This window comes from Mytilus trossulus, chromosome 4 (assembly GCF_036588685.1).
Source record: "Mytilus trossulus isolate FHL-02 chromosome 4, PNRI_Mtr1.1.1.hap1, whole genome shotgun sequence".
Taxonomy (NCBI): domain Eukaryota; kingdom Metazoa; phylum Mollusca; class Bivalvia; order Mytilida; family Mytilidae; genus Mytilus; species Mytilus trossulus.
In genome coordinates, this window is record NC_086376.1 from 95,502,222 (window position 1) to 95,525,075 (window position 22,854).

Sequence of the window (22,854 nt, forward strand, 5' to 3'; positions counted from 1 at the left end):
GTGGCTTGAATATGTTCAGGCTCATAGTCCTAAAGCTATATTATTAATAGGTAGAAAATAGTTTTGATTAAGATTACCCTTTTCTGCCATCTTGGATAAACAAGTCCATAAATATTCTGTCACTGAACCTTTAGATATAACTTGATCTTCTAAGCCAGAAAACAAAATAGCTGTCTCATCACAGATCACATATACATCAGTTCCTGTACTAAAGGGAACAAACTCTTGATTGTTCAACGGTAACAATTCTAAATTGTTCAAATCTGCATATTTACAGTCTTGCAGAACAAAGGACAAAAGCCTTAACTTTTCTTCTCTTGGATATGTCTTCCAGCACTCATAATTTTTCAGTTTTTCCCTTACTGTTTGTGGTGTAACTGACTGTGGTTCATGACCTGTATATTTCAGCATGGTGATCATATGATCTGGTAACTCCACTAAATTCTCATCACAGTCTAATAGTAGTTTCTTCACAGTTGTCTTAGTCTCCTGATTTATATTTTTTACAGGGTCAAATACACCGAACAATGCTTCAGAAAACTTTATCCATTTTCCTTCATTCTGTCTGGTAAAGAAAGTTTCATTATGCAATACCTTCTCAAGTAATTCTTCTAAGACCAATTTCCAGCTAGACTCAACAGCTTCTGGATTTGGAATTGCATCATACACCTGATCAACCATGTCTTGAGAGTTATTTCCTTTGATGCACCTTGTCTTCATCATCGAAATGAGGGTGTAGTAGGTATCTGGTAGTAACTCCCCAATCATACCAGAATTCCACATCAACGATTGGTCAGTTTGTTTTGACTCGCTATTGGCAGCAGCCTCCTTTATGTGTCGTCTGTTGTGTTCAAGGTCAAAGAAGCCATTAACATGCACAGGGAGGCCAGACATACTCTTTTCTGTTACAGGCAGTGGTAAGAAACAAAATATATGTCCTGGTGGCTTCTCTCCCATACCGGACTTCATACAATAAGCTACTCCTGTATATGGACTATAATGAAGACTTGAATCACTAACTAAATGGTTCATCTGCTCGGACAAGTAGTCTGCACCAGTTAACATATTAACTACAGCATAGTGTTCTTCTGTGGTATTAGTCTTGATAACAGCTTGTTCTTCTGTGGTATTAGTCTTGATAACAGCTTGTTCTTCTGTGCTATTAGTCTTGATAACAGCTTGTTCTTCTGTGGTATTAGTCTTGATAACAGCTTCATACTGTGACATTATAGATTTCCTTGGTAACTCATTCTTTAGATTGTTCAAATCATCTTTGAACATTCTCCTTGCCTTACTAAATTCTTTTTCATTAGTTCCTGTCATCTCAAGTTGAAAGTAGGGACAATCATTATGTTCATTATAAATTTCAACTTTCTCCAAACTTTTCAGGAACAGCAGGTTATACGTTGACTTTTTCATAAAGGATTTAAACAGATTATGTGCTTTTTCTACTGAATAAATAGTTGGTGATAGTTTAGATTCTTTTTGACGAAGTGGGAACCAGAATATTGTTCCTTCATAAGTGCCTTCTCTCAGAACATCTGTATCAAAGCCAAACTTATTCATCAAACAGGCAAGTGTTGTTTCTGGTTGATGTTTTCTTCCTATAGCTTTCAGTTTGAACTCTCTACATTCCTCTTCTTTTTCTACTGATCTTAACGGATCTATGACCAACAGTTTACTGCCACTTATTATAACAGGACTGTCTACAAAATAAATAAAGGAGAAAAGTTACTAACTTATTACTCGTATCATGCTATTTAATCATTTATCACAAATGTGGACAAACTACCCCTTTTTTCTGCATTCCTGATTATGAATAAATGAAGCAAGCATTATACATTGGAAATGCCAAATAGCACATCAAATAAATAATGGGTCACTCAAACCTTTTAAATGTCCACAAAATGTAACTTTAAAGGAATTTTATTCAAAATAATTAATCCAGGTTTTTTTCTTCAATATTACAGTATATAAATGACAAATGTTTATGCTTGATAATGAGGTGAATGTCAGACGAAATCTTTAAGAGACATGAACACCCTATTTTCATTTTACTAGTATATTCAAATCATAGTTTACCAATTTCTTATTTTATCTGACACAAGAAGCTAACCTATCCCTGTATCGCTCACATAGTGAAAAAGTTTCAGTCTGCTACTGTGAATCTTTAATTGTACATACTTGTTTGGGTTTTTTTGCTGATAATTTCTTACGTAAAAGTTGACACTATTTTCAGATCCTTGGTTGGAAGGCAGGACTAGGACCGCTTAAGACATTTTTATACTTAATGCCCAAGTGATGATTGTGGTTCCATTAGGCCAAGATGTTTCAGGGAGAAAAGATTTTTGTAAAAGTTAACAGACATCAGATGGTATTTTATGAAAAAAGCTTACTTGATCCGACAGGCTCTCTAAACACTGGCAATTAGGAGAAAAAAGTCACATCTAAGGGGGAATTACTTTAAAATAATTGGACAACTCTGTCACATGAAATGCATATGTTGTGAGGTTCTATATGAGTGAGCATGTTCATTCCATACTAAACCACCAAGTGTATATCATATTCAAGGCATCACAGACGTCTGAGATCAACGGAATTATGCTGTGATTATTAATTTCATTTTTGTTTTTCAATCAGTACATTTACTATTTTAACTTATTTTAAGCTCTAAGTTTGCTTAATAAACCTTTTATTTTCAAATTTAAATCACCAAAGCTAGTTATTCAAACAATTATTAAGACCAAACACATAATAATAATACATAACTGGCATTGTATTTAATACATGTTTATGAACAAACATTACAATTTGTTTTTTAGATGATACTAAACACCAGCTCTTTGGGTAAGGACAATTATACCTATGCATTCTTAAGTAGTTGGCAAACTTGCTGCGATGGCATAGGGAGCAAAAACATCTCCGAATAATTAGTAAAACTGTCATTCAAGGACAATAAGGATAATGAGTTTAATTATTGACATTTTTTTTATAAAGTTGATTTATTTGAAGTACTTATCATGAGGATCATTCCTGCTGTTTTATTCATTCTATATTTAATAAATGTCAAAACCATCATTTTAAATTATAGTCGACCTGTATTTAATGGTCAATGGCATAGTGTTTATTATGACTCCATTGAGAACACCAAAGTTATAAGGTATGTAAGAGGCTTAACTTTTGCATGATATATTAAAATCAAAGCTGACCTGTTTTTTATGGTGACCTGTGAAAAAATTCAAAAGATTTTGTCATGCGGTATTTAGATATCCAACATTAAACTGACAAACAGATAAAGGATGAACAGGCATTCAACAAAAAGATGGACATTCCAATCAATATTTGCATTCCTCTAAGAGGCATGGGTGTACATACCTGTCATATGAAATACTGATTTGAATCCAAGACCAAATCGACCAACTTTCAAAGTTTCTTTCTCTTTCACACTGTTATAAATGCTGATGATTCCCTTCCAGTCATCATCTGAGAACATGGCATCATTGTACACACATATACCAGGAGTCTACAAAAAAGGTTCACAACAATTACAGTACTGAGAACATGACATCATTGTACACACATATACCAGGAGTCTACAAAAAAGGTTCATAGCATTTACAGTTCTGAGAACATGGCATCATTGTACACACATATACCAGGAGTCTACAAAAAAGGTTCACAGCAATTACAGTTCTTAGAATAGGGCATCATTGTACACACATATACCAGGAGTCTACAAAAAAGGTTCACAGCAATTACAGTTCTTAGAATAGGGCATCATTGTACACACATATACCAGGAGTCTACAAAAAAGGTTCACAACAATTACAGTTCTGAGAACATGGCATAATTGTACACACATATACCAGGAGTCTACAAAAAAGGTTCACAGCATTTACAGTTCTGAGAACATGGCATCATTGTACACACATATACCAGGAGTCTACAAAAAAGGTTCACAGCAATTACAGTTCTTAGAATATGGCATCATTGTACACACATATACCAGGAGTCTACAAAAAGGTTCACAACAATTACAGTTCTGAGAACATGGCATCATTGTACACACATATACCAGGAGTCTACAAAAAGGTTCACAACAATTACAGTTCTGAGAACATGGCATCATTGTACACACATATACCAGGAGTCTACAAAAAGGTTCACAACAATTACAGTACTGAGAACATGACATCATTGTACACACATATACCCGGAGTCTACAAACAAAAGGTTCACAACAATTACAGTTCTGTGGACATGGCATCATTGTGTACACATATACCAGGAGTCTACAAAAAGGTTCACAACAATTACAGTTCTGCGAATATATATACCAAGAGTCTACAAACAAAAGGTTCACAACAATTACAGTTCTGCGAATATATATACCAAGAGTCTACAAACAAAAGGTTCACATTGTACACAAAGGAGTCTACAAACAAATTACAGCTATCCACTATGTCTTCAGTATTGTTTCCACAAATGAAAATAAATCTGTATAACTTTTGAAACAAATAAAGGTACTAACCACTATAATAATAAATAAGTGAGTCTTATTTATAGTGTCGGAAGAGAAAACAAAGACATAACATGAGCTTTTAATCAACATATTCAGAAAACGGTGTGCTCGTTGTGTTAAAACCCAATTGGTGGCCTCATGCTGTTTCCTGCTGTTTTGTCGGGTTGTTGTCTCGTTGACACATTCTCCATTTCCATTCTCAATTTTATGTCAACTTTAAGCTGCATGTCCCATGGACACAATACAAATCATTTTTAATACAATACTCAAATAGAACTAGACGCTATAAAGAGCCTGTGTCTATGTTAGAGGAAAAACATTGGATGTGGGGTATCCGTCCTTGATATGTGCATATTCTAAGGTTTATAGTGGAAAATTTTACTACATTTATTTCCCGTGCCTGAAAGAGATGTGAAGATTTGTTTACCTGCGAAAATTCATATTACACAAGGGAATCACCGGAGTGACTTTTCGAGAGTGAACAAATCTTCATATCCCCATAAGCCACGGGAAATGAATGTTTTATTCCACTGCCCATACAATTTTTGTTTACCTTTCTTTTACTCTCGCTATTTGAAAATAAACATTCATAATGTTATGTACATTAACTGTGCGTAGCGTCGCCACAAGGAAGTTCCAGACGATAAGGGGGTGGGGTATGAAGTTTTGTTCGACTTCACATGGGATAGTCTCAAACAATTAAATGTTGATTTCGCAATAAATTTTATCGCTATTTTATGAAATTATGATCTTGCTGACTTATAACTTCCTTTCTCAGCGAAGTCGAGTGATATGAAAATTATCCCTGGAAACTAAGGGGCTGGCACGTGATGTTGCTAATGAAATTGACATGAAGTGACAACGTCGTTATAGGTAAAAGAACGATAAACAGATTATCATTGGTCATCTCACCTCGATTGCTTTTCTCACTTTCGTCATACCGGCTCAAGCAAGAAAATCAATCTCGTTGAGATGGTCAACGATAATCTATAATTACATACAGTGGAATGATAGCTAATATTTTGAGATTTTTCAATGAATGGTCAGCAGATGTAAAATTATTGGGAAAAACTTATATTATACCTATTTGGGTGAAGAATGTTTAAAAAAAAAAAAATTTTTTATTTTTACAGATATGTTTATTTACTCTGAAATACTGTTTAATTTTAGAATTTCCTCCGGGATCTCTAGTTCTGCTGTCGTACATGATTTTCATACAATTAGCCCCAGCATCCTCTGCATTCTGAACCATTTCCTGTAAATAAAATAAATCAAAGAGCTTTTGAGCACTGCAGGGTAAAGATTGCTTCCATTTTTCAATGTAAACTTTAAATTAAACATAGAATTTTTGCACCAGTCAAATTCGGGAACATCTGGCTTGTGTGAGTCTTGTGTGTGTCTTTTTGTTTTTTTTTAAATTTGGTGAATTTATATGTGTGCATTGGGTCCATTTTCGATGAAATACCATACAATATAGTTTAGGGGCAAACAGAAGCCAACCCCTATGTGTGGGATTTTCTCTCTAACTGTGATAAAGACCCATTGGCTGTTCTACTCATTGTTAGTTTGTGAGTAAGATGGTTATTCTATCAATCATCGATTCATTTTGTAATCTATAATATCTGAGTATAATATATTACTTATATATTGAATAAAATTGCCTAGATCAAAGATTGAGAAGAGTGATGTTCTAACTATCAGATGTAGTGATAAACCCTGAAAGATATGTTTTCTCAAAAATTTAATTTTACACTAAATTCATCTTCTCCAAAGTATCAACTATGATTCTTCATCTTTTGCAGATGCAATCCACTTAAAAAAAGATCCTTCTTGTTATTTTACTCAAAGATATATGCATGCATGCAGACCAAACAAACAGGAAAGCGATTCACCGATTAACATATTACAATGATTAAAGTTCTACAAATTTTAGCTTAAAACCACTTAGTACTAAGGCTTTTCTACCTCAGGAATGGATTGCCTTAGCTGTATTTGGCAAAACCTTTAGGAATTTTCGGTCCTCAACGCTCTTCATCTTCGTACTTTATTTGGCCTTTTTAACATTTTTTTTTCTAGCGTCACTGATGAGACTTATGTAGACGAAACGCGCGTCTGGCGTAAAATTTAATATGAAATTTCAATCCTGTTATCTATGATGTCTTTTTTTAGTTTATTTAGTAGTTTGATATCATAGAAACATATTGTAGAAATTATTACACATAGAAAGCCCATCAAATAACTACTTAACTAGATTTTTAAAAAAAGGCACGAAGTATACGTTCACAGTTCTCTCCTTGCAATATATAAATTGAATATTAACTTTATAAATTGATTAATTCCATTGAATAGAAAATAATCCATGTACAAACTGCCTTCATATATATAAGTCTTACACGTAATATTCCGTCATCGTCTGGGTATTCCCCTAAGATAGTCTGCAATTGTCGAAGTAAAGTAGGTCGATTCATTTCATAGGTTGTCTCACCATCTGAATCTTCATGGTCTGTAAATGAAATATGAAAAAGAAGGAGATATGAATAGTGCCTTTGGAAGCCAACTGAAATTGGAAAAAACAATATATTCCATATTTCAAATATTTTACATGCATATAAAACCTTATTTGGGATCACTGTCTGGAGATCTATGTAAAAATTGACAAATTTGACAAAAAATCGTAAGGGTTTTGTGGAACCCATGGCAGTGTCTCGCATACTTTTGCTGTAAGTCGCAGACTCAACAAAAATGGGGCAAAAGTTATTAAACATTTTCCTCTAGATACTTTTTTTCGATATATGTAAGCTTCTATCTAAGTTCGGTAAAATATCAAGAAGGTTTATCGATAGTTAATTAGGTGGTGTCTAGACGAAAATAAACACGAAACGAAGCTACATATTATTGTTAATTTGTTCACACGTTCATTTAAGTTTAAACATATTTTATTTGCTCAAAGCAAAAAAGGATCAGACACAAGTAAAACATACTTATAAAGTCTTCTCCACAATACAATATACATAACAATACAAATTGAACTTGATCATGCATCATACAATAGTATGACTTAACTATACTGAAAAAAATAGAGGGAATGAGGAAAGAACGACAGAGATTAGGTTGATGATGATAATGATGATTATGTGCGTTTTACCTATGTTGATACTATACTACGAGGAATCGTATGATTTCTTTATAAAATTGAATACTTGATTAACAATTTGCACATTTTGATCATAGGAGAAAGTTTCTTTTCCAAAAACCAGTAGTGTTTAGTCCAAATCTCAGCCTTCGGGAAGCCAGCTGAGACCATTAAACGAATAGTCCTTTCATTTAGATAGAAGGGACAATCAAAGAAAAAATGGTACATGTCCTCAATATCCAAACCACATTTACATGTTGGATCAGATATAATGTTAGCTCTAAACAAGTCACAATTCAAGAACGATGCCGAACATCTAAATTGGGTTAATATTATGTTCAATTTTCTTGGACCATATAAATAATGTTTTAAGTTAGATTGATTCTCATTTCGAATTTCGTAGTTTTTTAATTCTACTTTGAATTTTGATAACGAGTCTACATTTTTAACTGATATGTTTAAATTATTCCATAGTTTAATTGTTGATGGGATAAAGTATTGGGAAGTCAGTGTCAGCCTGCAAAATGGTAAAAAGATATCTTGTCCATTTCGCAAGGGATATTGTGTTGTACTTTGAATTGTAGGGGGCACAAGGTTACATAAATATTCAGGGGCATTATTATTCTGAATTTTATAAAATAATTGTAGTTTTCTTCTTTTTCTTCGTTCCTCTAAAGTTTCCCAATCAACCTCTTTTAAGACAGTCTCAAAATGTGTGTGAAAACAGGCAAACCTGTTACAATTCGTGCAGCTTCAAGTTGTAACTGTTCTAATTTAATTGAATAACCTTTTCCGCAATTGTTCCATACTTCAGTTGCATATTCAAAAATTGGTCTAATAAATACGAGATATAATTTTTGCAAATTTTGTCGGCTAAGTTGATATTTGAGTTTTCGTAGTATATTCAGATGGTTTTTTTAACACTGTTTAATATATTTTTAACATTCATTTAACTCGAATGCGAATCGAATTCGCTAATCGCGTCCACATGCTCCTGTTGGTTTTTTTTCGAATGGAACTCGACTAAGTTTAATTCGCATTATCCTCTTCGCATTAAAATGCGTTGTCGTCAATACGACTTAGTTAATTCGATTAATTTCGAATTAAAATGTGGTGTGGACACGTTCTAATTTTTGGTTCGAATTATTTTATCATTCGTTTTAGAGTTGACGTTGGAACTTAAAACGGTTCAAATTCGAATGTCGAATTAAACTCTTTTAAATTAGATAATGCACATTGAATTCGAATTACGTGTAAACGCATCAATAGACTTTTTTATAATTTGAATAAATGTTTTACTATGTTATAAATTTAGGATGAGAGTTTGTGTCAAATTTTTAAACATGAATTTGACACCTAGTATCCCTATAAAGTAATTATATTTGCAAACACTTTAAAACTACAGAATGACTATTTGTGAACGCCGACGACGACGAAATTAAGGATTGCTATGTCTCACTTTTGCAGCAATTTCAATTAATAGAATTAAAAGACAATATAAATGATGAAACGCTAAAGCTGTGGTCACACATTCACGATTTTTACTGCCTTCCTTGACAGGACCATTCCCGATTAAAATTTGTCAAAAGTCTGATCAAGATCCTGTGAATCGTGGATGGAAATTCAAACTTTAATTAAAATTTGTAAAACAAATAATTTAATCACGACAACAATTAATCAGATATTGTTCAGGAAGCGCCGATATTCCAAGCGAATTTATCCCGATAATCCCGTTCTCAATCCGCTTCTAATCCAATTTGTATCTTTCGCCAGGTAAATTTTGATCGAGCCTGTTACGACTGCGTCCCGATTCTACCGTATGTAATCCGACAGAGATCAGACAGTGACCAGACAGTGAACCGACGCTGACGGAAGTAATCCGTTCGAAAATTGTCAGCATAATCGGGATCAGCAGGTTCTGTCGGAAGGTTATCCCATCACGGTCCGCTCTATCGCATTGCAAACGGCTTTGTCTGGTTTTAGTCGTATTGTATTCTGTAATTGTCTGGACTCTGACTTGGGTATTATTGACGAATTTCGTATTAATAACGGGACTGTTCCGGAACGGTTTCGGCAAAAACGGTTCGCAATCGACAAGATCTGGATGCAATCTGGACTCAATCGGCAGAAAAAAAACAATGAAAAATTCCTCCAGATTATTCCCGTTCCACGTGACACCGTTCAGAACACACAGAACATTGTTAGGATTGTGATTCGATACAGCAGAATCTGTCACGACATAGGCACGATTGTAATCCGACTAAACTAAATCTGCTTAGTTTCCCCGAATGTTACGGGACGCACCTAACTGTCGGGGTGCTTCGCCGAACTATTCGGTTTCTTCCCGACCCGTAGGAATCTGTTACGAACTTAAACGACTGCGTTCAGACATTGAAAGGCCATTCCAGATAATTGAGGATAGTAATCCGACTTTTCAACTTTTCGTTTCGTATCGCTGTCTGATCTCAAACGGGAGCAATAATCGGCAAAGTGTGAACCCCGCATTACAGTCTTACAAAAGTCATTTCACAAACACTATAAAACACATTGTGTAATAAATATCATATTGGGTGAAGCCTTAGCTCTTAATTGTGAGGCTATATTTGATTTAAATTCAGTGTTGCACATATTTCAAAAAGTTTTAACGCAATTATGGACACAAAATTCAGAACTATAATACTGATATATATCAGAACACCTGCCGGTTATTTTTTATTTGGGAGATTTATAATACTTTCTCAGTTTCAAATTTCAAAGGAGGGATCAAAATAAATACTATATTAATGTTATGGTTAGTTTAAGTGTCTTAATATTTGTTGATAGATTTTTTTTTTAAACAACACATTTGTATTGCCTAGACGAGAAAAAACATAATAGGATTTTGTAAATGATAAAGTTTATATCATTGACCTACAAATAATAGGTCCCCTAAAACTGACCTTATCCAAAACTAATACATGTTTAATAAGTTCCATAGTCATGACTAAGGGGTCTGACAAAATAATATCCATAGAAATGAGATGTGTCAGTGCTGATACAAATGCATACCAAATATCATTGACCTGCTTCTACTTATTCGCCATATACTGACCTAATCACAAACTTATAAATACATTGTTAACACCGCCACCACTACCTCCAATTCAAGGGATCAGCATGCCTAAATCTTGTTTTTTCATCGGTGCAAGTCATAAATAAATCAAGGTGAGAGGTTTAGCGCTTTAAAATCAGGTTTAATCCACCGTTTTCTACATTTGAAAATGCCTTAACCAAGCTAGGAATATGACAGTTCTTGTCCATTTGTTTTTGATGTGTTTTGTCATTTGATTTTGCCATGTGATTATGGACTTTCCAATTGGATTCTCCTCTAAGTCGGTATTTTTGTTATTTTCCATTTTTACAAAGCCTGAGAGAAAAAAGGGTACTGCTAAGACGGGGCCATCAAGTTTTTACTTGGACCACCAGATTTGTAATCATGATAGATCTAAACACTCAGGCTTATGGCACAAGACTTCCACTAAATCCATGAGATGTTGAATGTGTACTGATTGATAATTTAGTCTTAGAAGCATGATTTTGTTATTAGTTAATTGTTATTGACTTTTGTCTAGCTGTAAGTACTGTGGGTATTGTCCGATATGTATTAATAGGCTTTTTGTTGTTAGGATGTACAAGTACCCATCCATGTTCACTCTGTGTTTTTGTTAGATGTAATTCTATTTGCATCTATCTGATGAGTTAATCCAGGTCAGGGGATTGTTTGGATCCCGCTAACAGGATAAACCCGCCATATTCTATATGTTTGTGCCTTTCACAAGTGAGGTGTCTGTAATTCAGTGGTTGTCGTGTGTTGGCTTGCTGTGTTACACATTTGTTTATTACATAAATGAGGCCCTAGTTTTCTTGTTTGAATTGTTTTACCTTTTTCATGTTTGGCCTTTTATAGCTGACTATGTGAAATGGGGTTTTCTCATTATTGTAGCTCGTACGATGACCTATAATAACTGCTGTTAACTTCTGTGTTATCTTGTTTCTTGTGAAGAGTTGTCTAATTGGCAACCATACCGTATCTTTTTTATGATTACAAAGATTTCCCAAATACGCTGCTGTCAATCATATTTTATTTATCTGTATCAATCTGTTGTTGTTTAATGTAATTTTTATAAAGTCTGGCCCTTTTTATTAGCAGCTGGCAGTATGTATTTTGCTCATTGTTAAAAGCTGTAGGATGACAAATTAGTTGCTTACATCTGCATTATTTGGTCTCTAGGGAATAGTTGAAGTCAATTTGTATATATACCACATCTTATTTTTAAAAGTTTAATCATACGTTTTACTGATATATTTAAATATTTGCCTTACCAGAACCTTTGGAAGGATCCTCCTTATTGGTTTGTGCCATTGTAGGTGATTCTTTCTCCTCCCTTTCTAAAGATGTATCATTATCCCTGTCTGTCACCTCCTTCAACTCATCAACACAACTGTCATGTAACCGTCGTTTCTTGGGTACATTAACAGACGAATTTTTAATCTTTGTTCTTTTGTTAGGCCTACCATCCATTAATTGTCACTGGTTCTCAATTTCTGCAATTCAATTTTGTGAAGAATTTATATGGATGTGTAAATCTTTATGCAGATATCTATAAAAACTTGAATGAGATTGATCCGTAAAGATATTACCCTTGTCTTACACTTTCTGTTTTTAATTTTTGGTCGAGTTGATGTCTGGTGGACACATTCCCTTTTTCCATTCTTTTTTTTTTATAGAAATAACTTGTATTTACTATCTACTATCAACTCCAAGTTTATTATCCTCACTGTGATAATGGTCACTGGCACTCTTAATATATTATAGCAGTAACCGCTGTGGATAGTATACTTGGAATTGATAGTAGATAGCAAGTATGTTTGTTCTTATAAGTCAGAAAAACTCGAAAATAGTTGTAAATAGAAGAAACGAAAATATAACGAATTTTTGAGAGAGAAAAAAGGGGGAGGGCAAAACAAATATCCTGTCAACGGTACCTATGGTCGTGTAAAAAGTGAACCCATTGTCCGACAAACTCATATCAAAATCCTACAATGTGAATAAAGTTATACGGCCCCCACATTACACTTTAATAATCTGTGAAAAAATAATGTTATCATAATAATAAAATTGAGAATGGAAACGGCAATGGGGAATATGTCAAAGAAACAACAACTGCAGAACAAGCCCAAGGGCACCCAATGGCGGGCTTCAGATGGCCCTTAAATAGCTTGGATTTCATACAGAATATATTGAACAATACGTGCATGAGTAGACATAATCTTGTACAATTCCAAACTAAATGTATGTATAAATAAGAAGATGTGGTATGATCAAAGTCACAATGTATATGTATGGATAAACAGTTTGACTTTATGGATAAACAACTCCAATGTGCCCCCAATAAATAAACAGGAACATATACTGTTCCCAGGTAGAAACAAGTACATGTGCTCTCAGCTGTCGACATGTTAACTGCAGATTTATATACTTACTATGCATGTGTGCCAAACTCAGCACGCACATTGCCAATTTTAAAACTTTTGTATAACCTTTATTCACCAGAACACACATTTGGCAATTGTCGTCAGAAGAGGGTATAAAATGCTTTAGAAAAATGATTTCCAAAATATTGAAAGTGAAAGTGAAAGTTATTTCTACTGAATTATTTAAGTTTGGATGTGGGTTTTTTCAATGCCTTCTGCTTTTTTTTATTTTTTTATTTAACATTTACCTTTCGGTTTATAGCTCTTCATCTTTTATATATGCTTTGGATTTCAAATATTTTGGCCACGAGCATCACTGAAGAGACATGTATTGTCGAAATGCGCATCTGGTGCAACAAAATTGGTACCGTTGATTTTATTAATTTCATTATGTTCAAAATATTTTATTGATTTATCAAAGGAAAGATGACAGCAGGGACTCTGTTAAAGTTTTGTAAATCAATGTTTTAAAAATAAAATGTATGTTCTGTCTATTACTTTATTAGCGTATTTTATGATAGAATCAATATTTCTTTGGATTTTTTCCAGCAATGTGCATTACACTATCAATAATAAGTATACTAATAGATAAATAATATTTAAATTTATATTATAAACAGATAAAACAAACAAGTATATTACAAACTGAAAAAAACCTATACTCATATATTATATGTATATTGTTTAAAAATTATTTAAAAATATATATATAAAAAAAAAAGTAAAAATCACAAAAAAACTGAAATCAGTTGAAAATTTAAAACGGAAAGTCCCTACTCAAATGGCATAATCAAATGACAAAACTCATCAAACGAATGGACAACAATTGTCATATTCCTGACTGGGTACAGGCATTTTCAAATGTATAAAATGATGGATTGAACTGGTTTATAGCGCTATACCTCTCAGTTGTATTACAGTCGCATCAAATTCCATTATATTGACAACGATGCATTAACAAAATGTCACAAATAGGGGTACAACAACAACACTAATCCCACCAAAAACTGAGGTTAATTCCATGAAGCTTAAGGGCATGCATATCCTGCTTTAAATGTGGCATCCGTCGTATTGCTCATGTTATTACATAGCCGGTTTTAAAATAGTCTTATTCAGTAGGTCACATTCGTGAAAAGTGAACGGGATTGTAGTTACAATATAAGGAAAGTATCCGATATCATCTGTATAATGGATTTTACATAACGGTCAACCAAATCATGATGTCGTCTGTAAAATTTACGAAGTGATTATTGTTACCTCGAGCTCACTTTTGAAATAGTTATCAAAAGTACCAGGATTATAATTTAGTACGCCAGACACGTGTTTCGTCTTCATAAGACTCACCAGTGACGCTCATATCAAAATATTTATCAAGCCAAACAAGTACAAAATTGAAGAGCATTTAGGATCCGAAATTCCCAAAAGTTGTGCTAAATACGGCTAAGGTAATCTCTGGTTTAAAAATGAAAAAAGGTCACAACTGCGAAGCTGAAATCATCACTTTTATTCTAAAGTTTTGTTTTCAACCGACCCTCATAGTAAATGTTTAGATATAAGGCCCAACCAAATGGCAAAATCAAAAGCTCAAACACAGCATACGAATATATAACAATTGTCATATTCCTATTCCTGACATGGTACAGGTATTCTTGATGTAGAAAATGGTGGATTGAACCTGATTTTATAGCGCTAAACCTTTCACTTGTATTACAGTCGCATCACATTCCATTATATTTTTAACGATGCGTGTAATATACTGAAAAATATAGGATTTGTTTTCAGGTTTTATGGCTTCCTCCTTTTTGAAATTACCAGCAGTTTGATTTTTTGTTCATTATTTTTTATATTAAGTTAATGATAATTACCTCTCTAAATACATGGAGAACATTTTTCCACCCCAATTCTATGGTTGCCAACAGATGTTGCTATCACATGCATGACATGTTTTTTAATGCTTTCCAAAAATTTAAAAGTGAAAGTGAAAGTTATTGATTATTCCTATTACAATTCATTTCAAATCTTTTATGCCATTATTTACTACATTTATAGCATGTGACACAACATTACAAAACATAATAACAAACTATATTAACTAGATGATCTATATATATTATGAAAGTAAATATTTCCTTGTCCTTAGTTCTAGACTATATGAAAGGATGTAAACTTATTTACCTTGGTTGAGGACGTATATCCTCGTCTCAAGGGTTTTCCTGTATTACACATATTGTTACATGAATGAAGTTTTATTATATAATGAATATATATGAATAACTGGGGATCTTCAGATTAACACGTGGATATTTGCCAAAAAATGATTTTATATAAAAATGAACCTCTTTTTAATAGCATGCTATGTTATGATGCATTGACGTTTGATAAATGTACGTATATTTATTTGTGGTAGAATTTACCAAATCTTACATTGTTAATGATAAATAATGATATCAAAGCATTAAATCAATTTATTTAAAAGCTTAGGTGATGTCTTAATTTAATCAAATATTGTATATAAATATAAGTCATTCGATCTTAAATATCAATATAACTATAGGACTATAGGTACTGAATGTCAGTTAAAGTTATCATAGAGTTGGCAACTTTTATGAGGCAAAATCGACCCCTTTCCCACCCACGTGTATCTTTATTTCTTATTGGGAGGGGTTATTAGCTGCTATCAAATCGGGCCTTTTTTCGTTTTAGGAAGTGCATCTATGTTATTCAAATTTTAAATCTATTTAAACGTAACCTATAACAGTAAATACAATACTTGGACAGAATTTGTCTAATGAAATAAAATCAGTATCACTCCGTGTAAAATCATGATAATACAGATCAATACCTCTTGCTGAAATTTGTATAAATAATATCCTTTATTGAAAAACAGTAACGTAATGAGTTTTAATCTCATTTGAGCCCTCGTTAGGTAAGTACTGAATGATATATTGCACATGCAAATAAAAAAGCAGTATATATATATATATGTTACAGACATAACGTAGAATCGCCAAAAATAATAGTGATTATATATAATCCCTGAAAATGACCAGTGATTATACACTATTTTGGAGGAATCTAGAACCTAAATCATAATATAATGTGTGACTACAAAACATGACATTATGCTAAAAAGTAAAATCACAAAAATACAGAACCCCGAGGAAAATTCAAATCGGACTGTCCCTATACAAATGACAAAATCAAAACCAGAAACACATCAAACGACCGGGTGATAACAAATGTCATATTCCTAACTTGGTACAGGCATTTTCTTTTGTAGAAAATGGTGGATTGAACCTGGTTTAAAAGCTTGACAAACCTCTCACTTGTATGACAGTCACATCAAAGTCCATTATATTGAAAACTGATAGGTCAGAAGGAATCAAATTAAGCTGTTAGATTGACCTTCTTATCACATTCAGATGTTGTTTTTTTAAATGAACACTGTGTTTCTCTTCAAATTCCAGCATCACAAAATGATTCAATACAGGAAAACTTAGTTTAAAAAAACACATGCCAAACAAGAATAAAATGAAAAAGGTTGTATTACCCTCAGTATACGTGTGGTTTTAGGTAAACAAAATCTTTCTAACAAAACTCTAAAACTTTTAAATGAATATAATTAAAATACTATACAAGATCTGAGACTCATGAAAGGATGTAAAAATGTGTGTTTATATATATCTTTATTATATTGTGGCTGTTGTCATATCAGTAAAAAGTTAATTTATTACAACAGTTGAAAAATTTTAAAACATGTAAAGGTTATTTGGTAAAGTATGGTTATGACTGGTCGTTCAGACATTTTGTCGAGCGTGGTGTAAACTGAACAATTAGGCCGAGTGCAGATCGAGAATGGCTTAAAACTGTTTCAGACTGGACGAATAATAGTTCACATTATTATCAATGACAAAGATAAATTAAAAGGTCAGGTGCAAATCAGTACAGTAGAGAAAATATGAGAGACCCAAGGTTCCAAATCCCTGAGGCAGAACTTATCTCGAACAGATTCAGCTATTTCTTATGGTAATTTTTTGTCATAGAGCGTTTCACATGTTTCGGGTATTTAACATCCCTGACCTTGACATATTTGGCTATTAGAGTTCTCGTGAAGATAATTCCAGAATAGCGCCTCGGACCATATAAATTAGTTTTTTTTCTTTTTGTTATTTATCAATTATGACACTGTGATATGTCAAGCAAATCATAAATTTCCGAATGGGAATGTCTTAAGAGTGCATTGTTTAAACTTATTGTACTTCCATATTAAAACAACGCATTATAAACTCCATGCGTCCGAAGCGCTTTTTTTTTTACATTAATCTCCACCAGGAACTCTCAAATCCGAACATTGAAAAGTCAAGGATGAATTAAAAAAAAAAACGTATTCCAGCGGTCTTAGATCTGCAGATACCAACGATATAGTCTGATCTAGTCACTGAACTACTATATATATATATATTTGTTTAGGGGCCAGTTAAAGGATGTCTCCGGGTGCGGGAATTTTCTCGCTGCATTGAAGACCTATAAGAGACGTCTGTTGTTGTCTGTTCTATGGTCGGGTGGTTGTTTCTTTGACAAATTCCCCGTTTCCATTCTCAATTTTATTATCCTTTATGTCAAACACCTTAATTTTGATTGAATCCTTTTTGGCATGACGGGTGATTCATGAATAGTATTTAGAAGATTTCTCGCATACTCAGTTCCTCTCTGTATGATGGTCTCAAATGGAAAGCAAGAAAACAACTGTTGGCATCAAATGATCGTAGACGGAGGTAAAGCTATCCCTTGGGTAAATCCTTGTTTTGAAAATATCAATACATATATTTATTTATAATATAAATAAAATTGAGAATGGAAATGTGGAATGTGTCAAAGAGACAACAACCCGACCGTAGAAAAAAACCAACAGCAGAATGTCACCAACAGGTCTTCAATGTAGCGAGAAATTCCCGCACCCGGAGGCGTCCTTTAGCTGGTCCCTTAACAAATATATACTAGTTCAGTGATAATGAACGCCATACTAATTTTCAATTTGTACACAAGAAACTAAAATTAAAATAATACAAGACTAACAAAGGCCAAAGACTCCTGACTTGGGACAGGCGCAAAAATGCAGCGGGGTTAAACATGTTTGTGAGATCTCAACCCTCCCCCTATACCTCTAGCCAATGTAGAAAAGTAAACGCATAACAATACGCACATTAAAATTCAGTTCAAGAGAAGTCCGAGTCTGATGTCAGAAGATGTAACCAACGAAAATAAACAAAATGACAATAATACATAAATAACAACAGACTACTAGCAGTTAACTGACATGCCAGCTCCAGACTTCAAGTAAACTGACTGAAAGATTATGATTTCATCATATGAACATCAGGCACACTCCTTCCCGTTAGGGGTTTAGTATCATACCATCATAACATATATGAGAAGAACTGCTTCACTATCATCTAAGGACAAGTATTAAGGTCAAGTTACAGTAAATGGGCTATGTCACAGATTTCAGTAAAATTTTGCATACAACTCTGGCTCAAAGAACTTCAACTGAAAATCGAAAAAATAATGCATTTATCTCCATTATCATTTGAAATATTACTGATTGAATTCTTACAAAATGGGTGAACATTTGTATAGAAAGCACATAGCTTTCGTCATAGCTCTTCACATTTTCTAAGATGTACGTAAAATAACTATGTAATTGATATGTTTTTACAACATATTTTACGAAACGAAATCAGGCCAAGCAGTAAAAACTAACTTTATTGAAAATAATATCAATCTAATTTGAAATATGAATTCAATATTTACTGTAACGCAAACAAATCTTCAAGGACATGGTAACCTCGGAAAAGTCGGGTATGTTTATTGATTGGTTGGGGAGATACAATCCTTTTAAACCTACAAAGGATTATGTAAGTCATTGAAATATTGTTTTATATAGTACCCGGTAGTAAGTAATTGATTTTAAGAAATCTGATTTCGAAAGTAAAAGTAAAAATTAAGTCTTGCAGCCATTTGTATAGATCAAAGTTTAATGTTGATTGTTTGATTGTAAATACAAAATATAAAATATTACTATACTTCTTTATACTGTAAATTTCTTTCGGATGCATAATTTGTATGAAAATAGAAAGGTACGTTTGTCATGTCAATTAACTCTATTTCTTTTAATTTATAAGTATTCATTTTGTAATTATATATTGGAGAAATGAATAATCATTTAAATCAACAACAGATATTTTCAACTGAATTCTTAAACGTTGATTGACAAAATTGTGTTTGAATTGAATAATATTCCTATTTGTATTAGTTCTAAATACACTTCAAACCACGAGATTTGAATTATAGTTTACTGTTTAGGGTGTATTGATAATTGATAAATAGGGACTGAAACTGTCTGTTGTATTTTTCAGAAACCTCATGTCAGATTTAGATATGGCCAAACAGTAAATAATCTTGACTGAACTAGACTGGCCTCTTCAAACTGACCAATAAGTAGGAATGGACTAGCATGTAGGACGTTACGGGAATGCGGTCAGAAATTTACTTGTAATACGGTATGTATGTTTGGATATTGTTTTAACAACAGCTGTGTTGTTTATTTGTTATCTATATTTATACAAATTTGGTGCTATTTGATATGTGTGTATGGAGGTAAATTGTGAGGTACTCAAAAAGGTTAAATTTATCAAATAATCATAAAAAATGTGTTCTGTCTAAATGCTTTCAGCATTACTATATATTTCGTTGACTTTGAAAATAACTGAACAATAATAGGGAAATTATAAAAAAAAAGCTAGTCATGCCAAAATATATGAAACACAGGTTTTTAAAATAGAGTTACTTATAAAATTGAGAATGGAAATGGGGAATATGGCAAAGAGACAACAACCCGACAAAATCAATGCAGCGAGAAATTCCGCGATTGGAGGTTGAGCTCAGACAGTCCCTCAATAAAATGTGTACTTAGTCTAGTTCAATGAAAATGGACGTCATACTAAACTCCAAAACATATAAATGAACTGAAAGTTAAAAAAAATTACAAGACTAACATAGACCAGAGACTCCTGACTTGGGACAGGTGCAAACGTGGCGGGATTTAACATGTTTTGCGAGATCTCAATCCTTCTCCTGCCCCTCTAACCAATGTTTAAAAAACTTACACACAGTATACTCACAGTAAAACACAAAAAAGTATACAACTGTTATTAAAAAAATAAAAATAGTTTATACTACAAATTATATTCAATAACGACATTATTAAGATGTGTTCTATTCCAATCTTGCTTCAGAATTATTAGACCAAAAACTGTTTTTAATTGATGTATATGGTCTATAAGTAGTGAATAAATTTTGTACAACATAGGCCTTTGCAGTATTTCATAGGAAATCCGGTCCGAAAGCGAAAGTTAAAATATGATTGCACAATATATATATAAAACCATTTTATTAGCTTTAAATATATGACAAAAGAAAGTTAGAAAGCAAATATTTAATTCAAGGAAACTTAGTCACTACTTGAGAAGTCAAATCAGTAAGTAAATTTTCGAGCCAATAAATTTTTCATAAAGAGGAATCTACTCTCTTTTTACATCAAACAAAATGTTTGAATTTTGTTTCCATTTATCATGCTATGCTAAACATTTTTATTTTCATTGAATAATGTCGTTGTAAGCTTAAAAGTGTTTACATGAATGTTACTTTGTATGACTAATGCGTTTTTGAATTAATAGTAAACAAATTGTCGTCCATTTGATGAAATCAAAAGATGTTTAATTCAGGTTCTGTTTACCGATTTGTGTAAAGTATCAGGAATCCATGTCTTATAATTATTTTCATGATCTCTGATTTCTGACTTCAAAATAACAAAGCAATGATAGTCTAATTTAAGTTACATTCGACACTTACAAAATTCGACATTTTTAAACAATGACCCATGGAAGATATCCAAAATGGATGACGCCATTTTTTTCTACCTGATATATAAACACTCTTTATATTAAAAATGGCAAAATAAATAGACTAGACAATTTTGCTATACTGAGTCACAATAGAGCCACATTTAAAGTATGATATCTAGTAGTCCAGTCAATCTAGCATAAATTTGACCTAACCTTAAAGTACTTGAAGAAGATTTTAAAATTTTAATCTTTAGCATTATATCCCAAATATATACAGAATATATTAATTCTTGATTTTTTAACCGTCTTAATGATATAACAAACAACTGTCAATGTCTTTTCATATCTTTTATCAAGCTATCTCTAGATTTCTTGATTCATTGAAAATCCATTTATTGAAGTTTACAACATGTCAAATTTATTAAAAGTAATTAAACATAAAACATGTATATTCTTCTTTTTGTGGTTTAAATTTTCTTTTAACAAGGGAGATGCTGAACAAATATAAAATACAGATGTAAACAATACCAAATTTTAACATTATTTTTTTCAAAATGGTGATACAGCCACAAACTTGCAATTTCTTTAATAAAAAATGCACACAAAAAAATAAAAATACCCATAACACCTCGGTTTATACATTTTATAAGCAGAAGATTATGTAATATAGTTAAATTCGAACTTATAACCCAATCAAAGTATCATAATTTACATAAATGTTAAGAAAATCAACAAAAAAACTGACGAATTAAGAGTCATTTTTGCGGAGCTATCTCCCCTTCCAATGTTAATTTCCATAGGAAATATAAAATGCTGATTTTGAGTTTTCCTCAGCTAGATTTTATGGGAATTTTTTCTTTGTATATTAAGTGTTTTGTTCAAGGTTAAAAATTTTAGTTTGACTGGATTGTAGTAATTTATTGGAATGAAAGAATTAAAATTGATTAGACGTTATTATGTAATACTTAAACAGTGTTCGATGTATCTGCATCGTCCTCAGGTCCTGCTCCCGATTGCTTAAGTTCATTGTCCCTATCTTACTAACCCCCGCTGATCATAACGGGGAAACTATTTGCCAACTTCCCATTTCCAAGCAGTACCATAGGCTCTTTCATCATAATGCGTGTTCATGTTTCTAGTAATTCGTGAATAACATTCACATAATACTGAATTCATAAACAGGGATGTGCCATTGTCACAAAGACTGGTCCAACTGAGTTATGAGGAAGGAGGATTGAAAGAAGTTTTGCTGCTCAATGCTCTTCAACTTCGTACTGTGTGTGGCCTTTAACATATTTTGATTCGAGCGTCACTATGACTCACTGATGAGTCTTTCGTAGACGAAACGCGCGTCTGAAGCAAAGTTAAAATCTCTGGAGAAGTCTTAGATCTCATCTGTAATTGAACAATACTTATTGTGTCCAATTTCCATGGGATAAGCATGACAGATCATGCACTCATATCACGAAACAATAACCTTGTTGACGATCCCGGTCAATTGCTGTTTTGGTTTCAGTGTTTGTTTTTTACCTTTATTCGTATGTTCGGAATTCATTTATGATATTGGAGTATCGGGATACTACTGTTGCCCCTAATTCATGTCCATGTAAAACCTCATATCATGTTCTGTTATAAATGAACTTCTGACGTACAAATTGCTAATCCTGGTATTTAGAATGAGTTTTTTTTTTTATAAACACTTGATCAATGCTTCTGCTGGTTACTTTTTTTTCCAAACAGTAGTGGACACATTCGTTTTCAAATTTTATTATTAATTTGGT

General features: G+C 32.8%; 1 protein-coding gene across 2 annotated transcripts in view; it reads right to left on the reverse strand.

Moving 5' to 3' along the window:
* The window catches only part of LOC134716407 (sacsin-like), a 142,814-nt gene that overhangs the window by 17,319 nt on the left and 102,641 nt on the right, over positions 1–22,854 (reverse strand). The window contains exons 1-6 of one of the 2 annotated variants that reach the window (XM_063579394.1): positions 15,035–15,187; positions 12,018–12,239; positions 6,916–7,025; positions 5,670–5,777; positions 3,376–3,523; positions 78–1,706 (exon numbers count right to left, since the gene is read on the reverse strand). In XM_063579394.1, the coding sequence (XP_063435464.1) occupies positions 78–1,706; positions 3,376–3,523; positions 5,670–5,777; positions 6,916–7,025; positions 12,018–12,216 (2,194 nt within the window). In that variant the 5' untranslated portion in view covers positions 12,217–12,239; positions 15,035–15,187. Of the gene's footprint in view, positions 1–77; positions 1,707–3,375; positions 3,524–5,669; positions 5,778–6,915; positions 7,026–12,017; positions 12,240–15,034; positions 15,188–22,854 lie in introns of those variants that run through there. The other variant, XM_063579395.1, reaches the window with a different exon arrangement.